General features: G+C 34.9%; 3 protein-coding genes across 5 annotated transcripts; 2 read left to right on the forward strand and 1 right to left on the reverse strand.

Annotated features, from left to right (window-relative positions):
- The first annotated feature begins 178 nt into the window (after positions 1–178).
- On the forward strand, positions 179–2519 carry LOC101891728 (tyrosine--tRNA ligase, cytoplasmic). The gene is made up of 4 exons (XM_005190803.4): positions 179–483; positions 814–1619; positions 1687–2013; positions 2073–2519. Exons 1-4 carry the CDS (start codon positions 283–285, stop codon positions 2317–2319), a joined length of 1581 nt encoding a protein of 526 aa, XP_005190860.1. The 5' UTR covers positions 179–282; the 3' UTR covers positions 2320–2519.
- A 1758-nt stretch (positions 2520–4277) lies between these two features.
- LOC101892933 (probable glutamate--tRNA ligase, mitochondrial) lies at positions 4278–6584 on the reverse strand. Its single transcript, XM_005190811.4, has 9 exons — positions 6422–6584; positions 6123–6363; positions 5657–6067; positions 5482–5589; positions 5301–5418; positions 5081–5241; positions 4766–4914; positions 4554–4705; positions 4278–4489 (listed from the first exon to the last, which is right to left on the reverse strand). The coding sequence occupies exons 1-9, from the start codon at positions 6525–6527 to the stop codon at positions 4364–4366; spliced, it is 1572 nt and encodes a 523-aa protein (XP_005190868.1). The 5' UTR covers positions 6528–6584; the 3' UTR covers positions 4278–4363.
- A 2612-nt stretch (positions 6585–9196) lies between these two features.
- Positions 9197–15358, forward strand: LOC101891899 (serine incorporator 1). Of its 3 annotated transcripts, none has more exons than XM_005190804.4 (7): positions 9197–9357; positions 9543–10098; positions 13343–13452; positions 13522–13705; positions 13770–13976; positions 14759–14915; positions 14982–15358. In XM_005190804.4, exons 1-7 carry the CDS (start codon positions 9322–9324, stop codon positions 15118–15120), a joined length of 1389 nt encoding a protein of 462 aa, XP_005190861.1. In that variant the 5' UTR covers positions 9197–9321; the 3' UTR covers positions 15121–15358. The 3 variants fall into 3 exon arrangements, with proteins under 3 accessions (XP_005190861.1, XP_005190862.1, XP_005190863.1); XM_005190805.4 differs by having other exon boundaries at positions 14768–14915; XM_005190806.4 differs by having other exon boundaries at positions 14780–14915.
- Positions 15359–15365: the final 7 nt, after the last annotated feature.

A 15365-nucleotide genomic window follows, 5' to 3' on the forward strand; every position in this document is an offset into this window, starting at 1 on the left:
CTAAGTTTTCTCAAAGCAAAATATATTTTTTACACATAAAAAATTTTGTTATGTTGTTATTTTGTATGAAAGATACAAATTTAAATTCCCCTGTGCTATTACTTTAAACACTTCTGTATGTTTTTTGCCATACGTCATGATTGAAGGTACTACCTTTAATATGTCATGACGTTATTGTCAATGCTGTCATCTCTTACATCTCATATTTGTCCACGTTTTCGATAGTTTCATCGGGGGTTCCATTGACTTTTTGACTCATATTTGTTTTATTTATTTAATAAGATGACAAGTCTAACTCCGGAACAGAAGAAGACATTGATCACCCGAAATCTTCAAGAAGTCCTGGGTGAGGACAAGCTCAACACAATATTGAAGGAGCGTGATCTGAAGATATATTGGGGCACAGCCACCACCGGCAAACCCCATGTAGCCTATTTCGTTCCAATGTCAAAAATAGCTGACTTCTTGAAAGCAGGATGTGAGGTAAGTAAAAGAGGAAATGGTGGACCTAACATTCAATTAATCCTGCCATTGTACGAAGTATTTGGCATTTGTTTTACCTCTTTGTTAGTCATTACTGCGAAAAGTTGAGAAGAACTATAAATTTGTATAAAAAATGCAAAGAAGTACATACATTGACATACATTGATACATGCATTGAATGTTCATAACTAATACCAGTCAATAGTGTACCTTGGCTAAAATTAACGTGAGCCAAAAAAAAACCTCTCAAAATACCACAATCCACATTATATTTGCGAATCTGAAATGGTTTAAACGAGATTTAAACAGATTGTATTACTATATTTGTAGGTAACAATTCTTTTCGCCGATTTGCATGCCTACTTGGATAACATGAAGGCACCATGGTCTTTGTTGGAACTGCGTACAAAGTACTATGAAGCCGTAATCAAGGCTATGCTATCTTCCATTGGTGTACCTTTGGAAAAACTCAAGTTCGTCAAGGGAACCGATTATCAACTTTCAAAAGAATATACCCTTGATGTATACAGGCTATCGTCGGTGGTAACACAACACGATGCCAAAAAAGCCGGTGCTGAAGTAGTCAAACAAATCGAATACCCCTTGTTGTCTGGTCTCCTCTACCCAGGTCTTCAGGCTTTGGATGAAGAATATCTCAAGGTTGATGCACAATTCGGTGGTGTCGATCAGAGGAAAATTTTCACATTTTCTGAAAAATACTTACCACAATTGGGCTATGAAAAACGTATACACTTCATGAATCCAATGGTACCTGGTTTGGCTGGTGGCAAAATGTCTTCATCCGAAGAAGATTCTAAAATTGATTTGCTCGATTCGCCAGCAAATGTCAAGAAGAAGTTGAAGAAGGCATTCTGCGAACCTGGCAATGTAACTGACAACGGTTTACTGTCTTTCGTAAAACATGTTCTGTTCTCATTGTTCAAAGAAGGCGAAGGCTTCGAAATTAACCGTTCCGAAGAAAATGGCGGTGATATTACATTCAATAACTATAACGATTTGGAGCAGTACTTTGCTGATAATAAATTGCATCCAGCTGATCTTAAGGCTACAGTGGAAAAGTATATCAACAAATTGTTGGAACCTATTCGCAAGGAATTCGAATCACCAGAACTTCAGTAAGTTACTAAAAAGGTTTACTATTAAAAATGCCTATTGTTAAATGCATTCTTTCTTTTTTATTAGAAAATTGAGTGCTGCTGCATACCCTCCTCCAGCTAAAACTAAAGGCGGTAATGCCGCCAATGCTGCCGCACCCGAAGAAGATGGACCCCATCGCTTAGATATTCGAGTTGGAAAAGTAATTGAAGTTCAACGCCATCCTGATGCTGACACTTTATATGTATTGAAAATTGATTTGGCCGAAGAACAACCACGCACCATAATAAGCGGTCTTGTTAAATTTGTTACTGTTGAAGAACTCGACCAACGTTTGGTAGCCGTCTTGTGCAATTTGAAGCCCTCCAAAATGCGAGGTATATTGTCTGAGGGCATGGTTTTGTGTACTTCCAAGTAAGTTTTGTTAACTTAAATCGTTGTATATCACTACTATAATGAACTCTTGTTTTCAGTGAGGATCACACTGTTGTTGAGCCCATTATTGTACCAGCATCGGCTGCACCTGGTAGTCGATTAGCATTTGAGGGTTACAGTGGTAAACCCGATGATCAATTGAATCCCAAAAAGAAAGTATGGGAGAAACTATCTGTGGACTTAAAGACCAATAACGAAGGTTTGGCTGTATGGAAAGACAACTTCCTATTGACTCCTGAGGGCGAAAAACTGTCTAGCAAATTAGCCAACTGTTTCATTAAATAAATTATACGCAATTTTATTAAAACAACTCAATGATGCTTGCACTGGCATTTAAATTATTTGAACAACTTATTAATTTATTGCAATTTTTAATTTTTTAATTTTGTACAATTTTAATTTAAGCTTCACATTAACACAAAATTCCATTCTTACAAAAATAAATTAATCTGCTTATGCGAAAATAGGCAATTTAAGAAACAAAATATTAGCCAGCTCATTCGGAGCATTCATTTAAAAGTATATACGAGTACAAATTATAGCTCCTGCATTGGATACGTCATTTATAAAAATAAAAATATTAAAATTTGCTGCAAAATTTTGCTCAAAGTCCTCAAGACGGCCGATTACATTTCCACCTCAGTTGACAAGCCCCTTCATCCTGAACCTGCCACTATTTGGTGCGGTTTATGGTCGGCAGGAGTATTAGACCCTACTTATTCAAAAGTAATTTTAGATCGGCAGTTGGGTTTTGGGATTGCTCTAAAAAATAGTGATTACGACCATTTTTATTGCGCGAGTTATATGGAATAAATATTGACGTATTCTGTCAACAAGACACCGTTTGGTGCCATGAATCATTACTCATGAACAGGAATTTCAAGACCCTGTCGAGTAATAACAGGGTCTAGAAATTCCTGTTCATGAGTAATGATTCATGGCACCAAACGGTGTCTTGTTGACAGAATACGTCAATATTTATTCCACAATTGTTCACAATTGGTCATCGAGCTCTTGCGGCCGGAGTCGCCCGTAGGCGGAGTTTTTTATGAACAGGATATGGAACTGTACGCGTGCTTATGGCGGCTGATATTGTTTTTATTATAAACATTATTCCTCTCTTCTACCTCTTCGGTAGATATGTTTATAAATTCATCCAGACCAGGACCTTCGTATTTAAGCAGAGTGCTTCATTATAATTATCATAACATTTTATTAAAACTCACTTTTAAACCACATACAGGGTGAGATAAAAAAATAAAACTGCAACAAAGTCAAACGCCATAATTTTTAATTTTATTGAATGAAACCAAAGAAATGTCGGAAATATCATCAAATTCTGGAATATGTTTAGATTTGTTCGAATTGGTCATCTTTGGCACGAATTATGGCCTTGCTTTCCAAAATACTCCAGACACAATAGTCCAACGGACTGGTATCCGTAGATTTTGGTGGCCATTGTGCGCTAGAAATTAAGCGAGGAACCTCATTTTGTAACCATTCTTGGGTGGCGCGGTGGAGTCGTGTTGGAATGTCCAAGGTCTGCGGCCAAAATGCCAACATTTGCGTGCTTTAATACACCCTTCAGAATATTTTCGCGATAATATTCTGCATTTATTCTGATGCCACGGTCGATTAATACGAGCGGAGACCATCGGCTGTTATAGCGGCCCACACCAGCACCATGGCCGGCGCTTGAGTTCCGTTGGCCAACCGAAGGTGCCCATTTTCAGCTGACCTCTTTGGCAGGTAAACACGATCATTTTGTTTGTTTACGAACTTCATTTTGTTGCGGTGTAAGTTCTTGCACTTTTTGGAATTATATTGCGATATGTTCAGCTCACGAGCCATTTTTTGGCCACTGCGACGCGGGTTTCGATCAAGCCGCTTCTTTACTTTTCGTCCCCTTCCTTGACATCGCGTCCATTTCCTTGAAGAGCGATGGTACGAGACACAAAAGATTTATTCACATTTAAATGCAGGAGTGCTCTAACGATAGCCACTTGTGGTTTTCCAGCCAAATATAAAGAAATCACCATCACGAATAACTTTTTTCTCGAAAAGTTTCACTAACATGATTTTGTACGCTTGTAAACAATATAATAAGCTGTCACTGGAATAATTTTAACAACCGTCGGACGAGTGGCTTAGAAATGACAGCACTCTGACGTTGGTTACAGTTTTTTCATCTCACCCTTTACAGGACTATAACAGTAGAAATTTGAAATAATACATATTTTATTTATTTATACAATTTTGAAATAAATACATATTTTATTTACATTAATTATTTATATACAAATCATATTTATTAAATGCCTTCAGAAGATTATTTGTTACACAAAACAGTTTCTTTCTCTGTTGGCACTTTGCATGCTTCCATTGCATCTGAAAGTCTTTCTAATACCACTTCTTTACCTAGTATTTCCATCATTTCAGCCACACCTGGTCCTTCCTACAGAAGCAAGCAACATTGTTATTACTATAATAACATTTTATAAGAAAAAAAAAAAACTTACTTTTAAACCACTTAAAGCAGACCTTAATGATTTCATAAGAATTGGAAACTTTATATCATTTTGCTTGCTGTATTCCTTTAGGACTGTGTTTACGTTGTCCTTTGTAAAATCTTCAGTTGTTAGAAGAATGTCCAATAAGATTTGTTGTTGGTCTGAAAGTAGAGTATTAATTGATTTTCAAATCTTTGTTTTTCTACGATTTATATTATTACCTTTACTGATAACATCAAGTTTAAAGTTTGCAGGTTTTACCCATAAGAAACTTAATTTTGGCGATGTTAAATCCTTAATAAATGTTAATCGGTTTGAAGACCATTTCAAAATGTTTCGTATATGGTCTGTATTAAGATCGAGATTTGTTCTACAAAAAATAAACACATATGGATAATTATGATTGTTTGCTGTTATGTTTAGATAGGTAGATACTGACTAGACTCAGTATCGATTTAGGTTTAACATTTGTCAGGCGTAATCTTTATTAACTGAATCTGAAATATTTTATTTTATTATTTAAAGTTTATACTCACTCTGTAGGATATGTTGACTGTACAAGCCCTCGAACCGTTTTAACCAATTCCATTGTTGACTCTTCAGACTGTAATAACTGGGTAATTTGCAGACGATTGAAATCATCGAGAACTTCGGGATTTAAACGACTTGGATGTGAATTGACTTTTTCAATATTGAACTAAAACGATTGGGGTAGTAACTTTCGTTGGTAACCAGCAATAAAATATAATACATTACCTTTTCTGAAAGTTCAGGTAAGGTATACACCTTTGGTTTGGAAAATTGCTCATGAGGAAAACCACCACCGGCAGAGACCACATAGTTCAGCAAGGCAATTGGAAAATAGCCCTTATCTCTAAAATAAATCGTACATTTCCATGAGGACTGTATTGAATTTTTCAATTTAAAATCAATATACCTGAAGTTCTTAATGCCTATATCGCCCTGGCGTTTACTTAATTTAGTTCCATCTGCATTAACCAAGAGAGGCAAATGGCCATATTCTGGTGGTGTCCAACCGAAAGCTCTAAAAAGGATATTTAATTTATATTCAATATGCTATTCTGTTTTAAAACAAATCCTACATGTGTTACCTATACAACAGCAAATGTTTGGTAGTGGATATCTGCCATTCGACACCACGAAACACATGCGATATATTCATCAAGTGATCATCAACAACATTGGCAAAATGATATGTTGGAAATTCATCAGATTTTATAATCACTGGATCGCCTTCATTTTGGCTAACATTGTGATGTACTGGACCATAAATCAAGTCATTAAGTGGTTCCTCGTAGTCGTCCAATTTGAAACGAATACAAAATGGTGTCGATTTAGCTAAAAGCTCGTCAATTTGTTTTTGTGAAAGATGACGACATTTATTATCATATTTGGGTACTTGTCTAGTACGTAAGGCCTCCTTCCGCAACAAGTCTAATCTTCGTTCTGTACAAAAGCAACGATAAGCTGATCCATTTTCCAGCAGTATTTTAACATGATCTCTGGAACGCAATTTGTAATAATAAATTGCATCGGCTTAAACAATATTTATCTTACAAATATAGTTTGGTACGTTGACTCTGTATGTAGGGTCCATAAGATCCCGGCACCCTTGAGCCGGGTCCTTCGTCTATTTCTATGCCAGCCCATTGTAAATCTTCAACTAAACTTTCCATAGCACCTGCCACAAGACGGGTTTGATCAGTATCCTCAATCCGCAGCAAGAATTTTCCATTATGATGTTTGGCATACAAGTAATTGTACAAGGCTGTCCGAAGACCTCCCAAATGTAAATATCCTGTCGAATGTAAGAATATTGAATCAAATTACTGAAACGCTAATGCTACTCTACATACCAGTTGGACTAGGCGCAAATCTCACCCTTACTTCTGTAGAACTATATCTATGGATTATACATTTTGTTGCGTAATTAAGAGATTTTATTCTTTTAAGTAATAACATTTCGAAAATTAAGTAGGGCTTCTAAATTCCTAGTGGAATTGAAAAAGTTTTATAATAATAATGTAAACAATATCATATGTACAAAACATATGTTTACATTTCATTCACAATGTCTACAGATGCTACCAAAATGATTGCGTGATCGTATGACTTCATTCGTCACAAAAGTAAGGGGTGGAAATACATAAAGCTCATATTTGGCTGGCTTAAGACATCGGCTGGTTTCTTCGTAGATGAACAAAGGAGTTTTAGGTTGACTTAGTTCGATTTTGGTCCTAGGCTGCTTTATTTCATTTCCGAGAAGCCAGCCGATGACTTCCGCCAGCCAGGTAAGCGTTTTATGTATTTCCACCTTAAATGATAACAAGTAAGCAAAGGCTATAGTCGTGCGGGGCCGACCATGTGATACCCTACAACACTACAATATGTTCGAAGCCCCCTTATGTCCAAATCCATTTTGGAAGATTTCGCTTTTGAAATTATGTGACGGAGCACTGCCCAGATATTACCCTTAGCATTTTGAACAGGGACAATATTTATGCACTCCGTCGTATTTTGCGATCATCTCCAAAAGCAAGAGCCCCTTCTGTATCTCCAAATTTAGACTCTTCTATACGATCTTCTTGTCTACGATATTTGGCTATATTCGTCAACGAAATCAACAAAAAAGGCAGAAGTTCGCATTTTGTGTATTTCGGCTATCGCCTGTAAGTAATGTTGGTATTTTTCAGACAAAAGTAGTGGTCCATTCTACCAGCTGTCCTAAACTCTAACTTCATGCGAGATTTCGTGTCCTTTGGTTTCTATTTATGACCTTTATAACGGCTGCAAAATCAGGAACATTTTTAGTTGTTGGTCCATTTCAACCCCTAAATATATTGCGGACATCTTTGAAAACAATAGGTCTAGCCCTTCTGAGCCTAACCCTACCCTTTTCGTGAGGATCGGACGATAATTGCAATCTGTATATAATATCCCAAACCTGTGTTGTATGGTGGAAAAATATTACACCTTAATATTATAAGTCAAATTGAAAAAATAGCATGCGATAAAAAATATGAAAAAATTAAAAAATGTCACAAAATACTAAAAAATCTATTTTAATATCGTTTTTGACTTATTTTTATGCGATTTTTTTAGATTTTATACTTTTATGTCAAGAGGGCATTCTGAATTGACAAAATTTGTCAAAATCGGTCCAGCCATTCTTGAGATATAAGCATTCCATCTAACATTCCTTTCCTTTGTATATACACATTGTATATATTTCGCTATATATATATCCGATATATTTACTATCGGCATCTACGTAACGGTCAGAATTGACCTGTTCGTCTATTTATGATTTCGCCGGGGCTAAAAATATTCGCGGTTTAATTTAAAATTTGACTTTTATTTAACACAAATGTTATGGTCTATTTCACCCACTAAATATTACCCGATGACCATCAAAATCGGAAGGCTTCTGCCCAGCCCGAAGTTTTAGCCCCATGCTAATTTCCGCGTCGATTGGTCCATAATTGCGACCTGTAGAGCAACTGCAAAATCAAGAAATTTTTCAGTTTTTGGTCCATTTCGACACCTAAATATTGTGCGATCATCTCCAAAAGAAATAGGGTTCTATTCTGACCTTATCCCCACCTTTATTCTTAATTTCGTGAAGATCGGGCCATAATTGCGACCTGTAGAGTGATTACAAATTAACATGGACAGACGGACGGACGGACATACATAGCTAGATCGACTCAGCTCGGTGAGATAGGAAGATCCATATATACTTTCCTATGTGGGAAATCAATATTTCGAGGTGTTACATAATTTTTGGCCCAATCAAACTTACTTACTGATACTTTTTGACTTGTTGCTATATTTTTTACATTCTTGTAGTTCTGGAACAGACCATTAGAAAAAAAATGTATTCAGCTGGTAGCTCTACCCATGGTACAATGATATCAAGGTAGGGCTATGATACCATATGTATATATGATATATGATTTTAATATATGTGATTTTAATTTTTTTATTTTCTTGGCTTAATATGTCATCTTTATTTGTTTATGTATGTGTTTTCTTTTCAATAACAAAAAAATAGTTTAGAAAATATTCAAATTCGGGTGTTTTCAAAATGTTTATTTCAACGTATGCATCGACAAAATCTAGAGTTTTTGTAGCGAAATAATCCTTTAGAGATATATAGTACATGATTTTGAAAAGAAGTGTTGACCTTTCATTCAGTTATCGCGTTTTTCAATTATATATTCAAAATAAATGCAACAAGTTGTTTGTTTTTTTTATTGTTTTGATATTAATTCTGACATTACAAGCCAAACAGGTAGACCTCTATACTTGCAATTTTTTCAAAGTTGACCTACCTTTTCTTCATTGTACTATGGCTCTACCTTACCTTTTTATTGTACCATGCCTTCACCCGTTTCAGAATGTAAAAACTTTACTACAATAACCGAATTTTTTCGAAAGGTGGAAAAACTTGTAGATTCTTGTAGTTCCCGGAATAGAGCAATAGCTTCTTGTCGTTCGCCATATCAAAAATATTCCAGTATTGGTGGACTCACGTCCGTCAGTTCCCGGACTGTGTAAATATACTTTGATAATTTCGCCATAGTATTTGGGAAGACTTGGCAGCACTGTTCTGAAACAGATGTTGCCCTTTGTTTTTTTCTGTATAGTAACAAAATAAACAAAGCAGATCGACTTCGGAGAACTACTGAAATTTTTCTTCCAACAGGAAAGTCAAGTTATTTTAAGGATTTTTAAGTCTTACTAAATCCAAAACATGGGAGCAGTTCTTGGATTGTGCTCAGCAGCCCAGGTATATGAAATTCAATGCATTTATATTTAACATATGCTGTAGAACAGAAAACAACCTATATGTACATGCAATTGACTGCGTCATAAAGACGAATACTTGAGAAAAATCAATATGTTAATCATGCTAACTTTTTATTTAATTAAAAGCACTATGAGTCATTTGTCTCTTTTTGTATTATATTTTAGTGCGCCTTGTGCTGCACTGGAACAGCAGCATCGATGTGCTGCAGCGCCTGCCCATCCTGTAAAAATTCAACATCTTCCCGTTTTATGTATGCCTTTATGCTACTTGTTGGAACGATTTTGGGAGCAATTGCTTTATCGCCAGGATTGCAGGGCACTTTGAAGAAGTTGCCATTCTGTATAAACTCAACATCGTCAACCAGTTCCAAAGCATTAGACGCGTTCTCAGGTGGATCCCTACAAGTCGATTGTGAATATGCTCTTGGTTATATGGCTGTATATCGAATATGTTTCGGTTTGGCATGCTTCTTTGCCCTAATGGCATTAATTATGGTGGGAGTAAAGTCATCGCGAGATCCACGTTCACACATACAAAATGAATTTTGGGGATTGAAATTTTTGATATGTTTTGGTGCCACTATTGGAGCAATATTCATTCCAGATGGGTCGTTTGGACCGGCTATGATGTGGGTTGGTCTTATAGGTGGTTTACTTTTTATTCTGGTTCAATTGGTTATTATTGTGGATTTTGCTCACTCTTTGGCTGAAAATTGGATTGGTAAGTAAAGCTCAATTGCGAACAGGGTGGAGAATCACTTAATTTTATTTACTAATACCTATTTAAACAACAAAGGAATACTATAGAATCTCCATAATTCGAATACTTAGGATGGTAAATTTGACTTGTCAAAAAGATGCAAAAAGTCTAATGATGAGATTAAAAGTGCCATAAGCTCAGGCCCTCCTTTGGTTCATTTTAATGGTGATCTGCCTGTCATTTTAGCTACCGATGCTTCTGATAATAGGTGAGTCTGGTTACTTTTCCTGCAGGAATTGCCCAGCAGAATCTTTCTGAGGGAGTAAGGAAGCTTTATTCTCTTTCTCTTCCTGCAGAAGTTTGCAACTAATCACCTGATTTGTCAAAACAAACCAATTGGTGCCCCATTAAAAGAATAAAAAGAAAGGAAGCACCACCAATTTTACAAGTTTTAAAAATAAATAGGAAATCAAATATAGATGTTATGTGTTCCCCGGAATCCTTTAAACGTGTTGCTAATGGCGTTTGTCTAAAAATTTTGGCAATGGTCTTATATTCCCTTATTACATATTAATATTTACGTTTTTCACATTTTGTAAAGTTGTTTCCAAAAACAATTAGTCTTGCTAATTTCAAAAAAAATATTTTCAAATTGAAAGCATAAAAAGAGATAAAAAACAATAGAAAACATCTGATTGAAAGTCGAAAAAATGAGAAGAAGAAGAGTTGCAAGTTCTGTACTACAATACTTCGCCAGTATTTATTGGGAAATCCATTCGTCCTGCAAACGTATCATCGTCCATCAGCGCGATTGCAGCGCTATGCATTAATCCTTTCAGGATTTGTTTATATAATTGAACACGTCAAAGTAAAAAAATGAAGCTATTTGCATTTCAAGAATGCCTCAAAAATGTCGAAAATTCTTATGTAAATTTTAATGAAAATCGGGAAAATAATGAGAATTTAAATTTCGTGACCCAGTTTTGTCCAAAGTGGCAAAATGTGTTTTGAAAATCACATTACATTTTCAAGAAAGATATACCAACTTTCAGTTGAGTGTGGCTGTATTTTATGGGCATATATATAGGACATAAGTTCTTTTGGGTAGTCCAAACCAGATCTTATGCATTGTGGCCTGCTCTTGATAAGGATATTGAAAATTTAATAGTCAAATATATTTTGTGTCCGAAACTTTAATCAAGTCTACAAAAAGGAGTTAATCGATTCCTTGGATTCCAAGTGATTAAGTATGGAGTAGAATTCACTTGATTTTCTGCTGCGTTCCGATGTTTCAGAATTTAATCCGAGTGTGGAATCATGGAGCAATTGGAAGGAACGTCTTGAAATCTGTGACGTCTTAATTCTGTGAAATAAATTAAACAGATGATAATGTGCGTAAATCAATATTATTGAAAGCTGTTGGTGCGGTGACATAGAGTGTGACTGCAACAAAGTCAAAAACCATAATTTTTACATTTTTTTTAATTTTATTGAATGAAAAAAAAATTTCGGAAATAGCATCAAATTTTAAAATAAGTTTAGATTTGTTCGAATTGGTCATCTTTTGCACGAATTATGGTCTTCAAACGGAAAATGAAACCGTCACATGCTGCCCGAATGTTGCTCTACGATATTTTGGCCCATTCCCGGCGAAGTGCGTGCCAACCTTGCTTTCCAAAATACTCGAGACACAATAGTCCAACGGATTGGTATCCGGAGATTTTGGTGGCCATTGTGCGTTGGAAATGAAGCGAGGAACCTCATTTTGTAACCATTCTTGGGAGGCGCGTGCTGAGTGCGATAGTGCTGAGTCCTGTTGGAATGACCTAAGTCTGCGGCCAAAATATTTGCGTGCCCAAGACTTTAATACACCCTCCAGAATATTTTCGCGATAATATTCGGCATTTATTCTGATGCCACGGTTGATTAATACGACACAAAGACACAAAGATTTATTCACATTTAAATGCTGGAGTGCTCTAACGGTAGACACTTTTGGTTTTCTAGCCAAATATAAAGAAACCACACTATCACGCTTGAATTCATTCACGAATAACTTTTTTTTCTGAAAAATTCTCACCAAAATGCTTTTGTACGAATGTAAACAATATAATGAGCTGTCACTGGAAGAATTTTAACAGCTGTCGGAGGAGTGGCTTAGGAATGACAACAGTCTGAAGTTGGTTGCAGTTTTTTTATCTCACCCTGTACACCATTAACAATTGTGTTTAGTGAACATAAAAAATTTCAAAACAGAATTGTGAGTCTGTTGCTATGTGGTATGGCAGGGTCAAATCGTTTGACAGCGTTTGTGCTAAATCAGACCATTTTTTAGTGGAAGAACTGGCAAAAAATTGCTCGTGCTCGCAATTCTTCTGGCCTGTTTTAATCGTTTTCAATATTTTTGAATGTGCCCAATTTTTCCCTTTTATGTTCAAATGTAATCACTAAAAATTTGTTTAGTTTTCCGTACTTTTGTATTTGTAGCTTACGTTACGTTTTCATCTCATTCTATCTCATGACAAAAAATTCGAAATTTTTCTTTGCGTTGAGTATGGTGCTTCTGAAATTACAAATATCAGTTTATTAACTTTTAGACCCCACAGAAAATATTTATATAATCAACGTCATACATTCTTAATCAGTCTGTCCGTCTGTGGAAATCTCTCTAGCTTCCGATCGAAATGAAATAGGTTGACACAATTTTGCTGAGACGTATTTTAGGTCCGTTAATTTTTTGGTATTGAAAATGGGTTATATATGTCGAAGTTTTAATATAGCATCCATACTGTACCGCCTAATTTTAGGGTGCTTTGTCTATTTAAGTTATGGTTTTGAACAGAATTTACTGTAATTTGGCAGTTTGAGATACCTATATGCAACAAACATCTATTCGTGTACATTCAATTTTAGGTGTAGTCCTGTACCTTCCGATATTCGATATTTTTAAGATTTTTTTGAAAATTGTTTATACAGGACCAAGTCTTCGTATAGCCCCCATATGATGGTATCTGTCAATAATTGGCTAATTTAATCTAATTTTTAATGGATTTTTTGATATTTGATATTAACAAATTTCTAATAGCAAAAAATATATCCTGCTTGAAAGCACTCATAGAAATACATACTTCCTAAAGTGTGCCTTTCCAAATTGTGGAGAGTATTAAAAGTTCAGTCCGACCGACCATAGCTACTTTTTAGCTGTTTTCATATAATTATTCTTTTCTGGCACGGATTTATTCAAAAGTATTTCTTTTATTTGCAGAGAACGCCGAGAATAACCGTGGCTACTACTTTGCCTTAGTGTTTGTGACTTTACTTAGCTATGGTCTGTCGATTGCTGGAATTTCTCTTCTCTATATATACTTCACACATGTAAGTTTTAATTTGATGTTTCCAAAAAAAGAATACTTCAAGATTTTATACTAACTATTTTTTTTTCAGACCGGAGGTTGTGGTCTTAACAAATTCTTTATATCATTCAACCTGATTTTGTGCATTATGATAAGCGTTCTATCTGTATTACCAGCCGTACAAGAGAGATTGCCACAATCTGGTTTATTACAAAGTTCATTGGTTACACTATATACCATTTACTTAACATGGTCAGCTGTTGCCAATAATCCAGGTATTTGCAAAAAATTGTGATTTTTAATTCTTGTCTAACTTTTTTGATTTTTTTTTTTTTGCAGAAAAAGAATGTAATCCGGGCATGTTTAATATTATCGAGGGTAATACTAGTGTTACAAGCACAGTGGCTCCACCGACACCTAGCTCAAAGGTAACCTTTGATACTACCAACATAATTGGTCTGGTTGTTTGGATGCTTTGTATTCTGTACAACTGTATTAGTTCTGCTGTAGAAGTATCCAAAATTAATAATGATGGAGAAAAGAGAGGTGAGTATGTTAAATTAATTATTTGTTCTACATTTTAACTAAACATTGATGCATTTTGTTGTTTGGAGCTGGCCATTAGTATCATTTGAAGATGTTAGCTAGAAAAATAATAATTTATTCTATATATTGGCAACATACATACGCAACATACCCTGCGGAACTAGCCAATTGTTCTGTTTTATCCAATAACTTCTTTTGATATGAACATCGAATTGCTTGTGGCATTTTATCATAATTATTATAACTCATAATATTTGAAACTTTCGGGCGATTAGATATATCGCTTTAGCTACATAAAATCTTTAAATGAGGAACGGCTCGCCATTGAGAGTTTGCATCATTGGAGTGCATAATTGCATATTCTTCTATTTAGAATATTATTGGCAAACATATGTTTGGAATCTACTTTGCATTTTTCATAATGCTATCGATGTTCCTTTATTTGGAGCTTTTACCTTCTTTTAAGGTGGAGAGTTGTTAAATTTTTTGGAACTGCCGAAAATTGTCTAATTTTTACTTGTTATTAAAGGCACTAAATTTTTTTCTACGACTCAATATTTTGAGAGCTATAGTTAAAATCTTCTACCACATAAACATTCATTTATTATTTGTTTTAACACTTATAATTTGCATACTAACAACTAATTTTATTTTATTTTTCTTTTTTTGTTAATTTAAATAATTGCATTGGTGATTGATTTTATGGTGAATATAAACACCCAATAACACACTGTTACTTACTGTACAATCATAATTCTTGTTTAATTTGCTAACATTAATAGTTTTAACAGAAGTTTTATCAGATGCAGAAACAGGTGGAGATGGCAAAGTCAAAAGTGATAATGAAACCGAAAGTGTCACATACTCATGGTCATTATTCCACATTGTGTTCGTATGTGCATCGCTTTATGTTATGATGACGTTAACCAATTGGTATAAGTAAGTACTTTTATGTTGTTATTTTATGAACAAATCTCAATATTATTATTTAATTTTACTTTTTAGACCAAATTCGGACATAGAACTATTTAATGCGAATGCTGCTTCTATGTGGATAAAAATTATTTCCAGCTGGATGGGTATTTTCATATATGGTTGGAGTTTGGTAGCTCCTGCCATATTAACAAGTCGTGAATTCAATTAAATAGAATAACTCAAAAGTATTCATTTATTCAACTCCTTACAACAATGTCTGCGAAACAGACAATATCGATGTTTACATATACTTATTGATTAAACAAGACGATGGAAATTTCAATGTAGATCCAGTATAGATTAACCCTTACGTATGCATGTGATTACTTATTCAAATAATATATCTTAAAAAATTACCAAATCATTGGAGATAGAAGGAAGTTAAAAATAAATCTCACAAGTATTTACATATGT

The sequence above is a fragment of the Musca domestica genome, unplaced genomic scaffold (genome assembly GCF_030504385.1).
Source record: "Musca domestica strain aabys unplaced genomic scaffold, Musca_domestica.polishedcontigs.V.1.1 29, whole genome shotgun sequence".
In the NCBI taxonomy this organism is placed as follows: domain Eukaryota; kingdom Metazoa; phylum Arthropoda; class Insecta; order Diptera; family Muscidae; genus Musca; species Musca domestica.

Coding starts and splice junctions, on each gene's coding strand:
- LOC101891728 (XM_005190803.4), top strand. CDS start 283: ATGACAAGTCTAACTCCGGAACAGAAGAAGACATTGATCACCCGAAAT. Junction 484..813: donor TCTTGAAAGCAGGATGTGAG/GTAAGTAAAAGA, acceptor CTATATTTGTAG/GTAACAATTCTTTTCGCCGA. Junction 2,014..2,072: donor ATGGTTTTGTGTACTTCCAA/GTAAGTTTTGTT, acceptor TCTTGTTTTCAG/TGAGGATCACACTGTTGTTG.
- LOC101892933 (XM_005190811.4), bottom strand. CDS start 6,527: ATGTTATTACTTAAAAGAATAAAATCTCTTAATTACGCAACAAAATGT. Junction 5,590..5,656: donor AAACATTTGCTGTTGTATAG/GTAACACATGTA, acceptor TATCCTTTTTAG/AGCTTTCGGTTGGACACCAC. Junction 4,490..4,553: donor CTGCTTTAAGTGGTTTAAAA/GTAAGTTTTTTT, acceptor TTGCTTCTGTAG/GAAGGACCAGGTGTGGCTGA.
- LOC101891899 (XM_005190804.4), top strand. CDS start 9,322: ATGGGAGCAGTTCTTGGATTGTGCTCAGCAGCCCAG. Junction 10,099..13,342: donor TTTGGCTGAAAATTGGATTG/GTAAGTAAAGCT, acceptor TTTTATTTGCAG/AGAACGCCGAGAATAACCGT. Junction 14,916..14,981: donor ACGTTAACCAATTGGTATAA/GTAAGTACTTTT, acceptor TTTACTTTTTAG/ACCAAATTCGGACATAGAAC.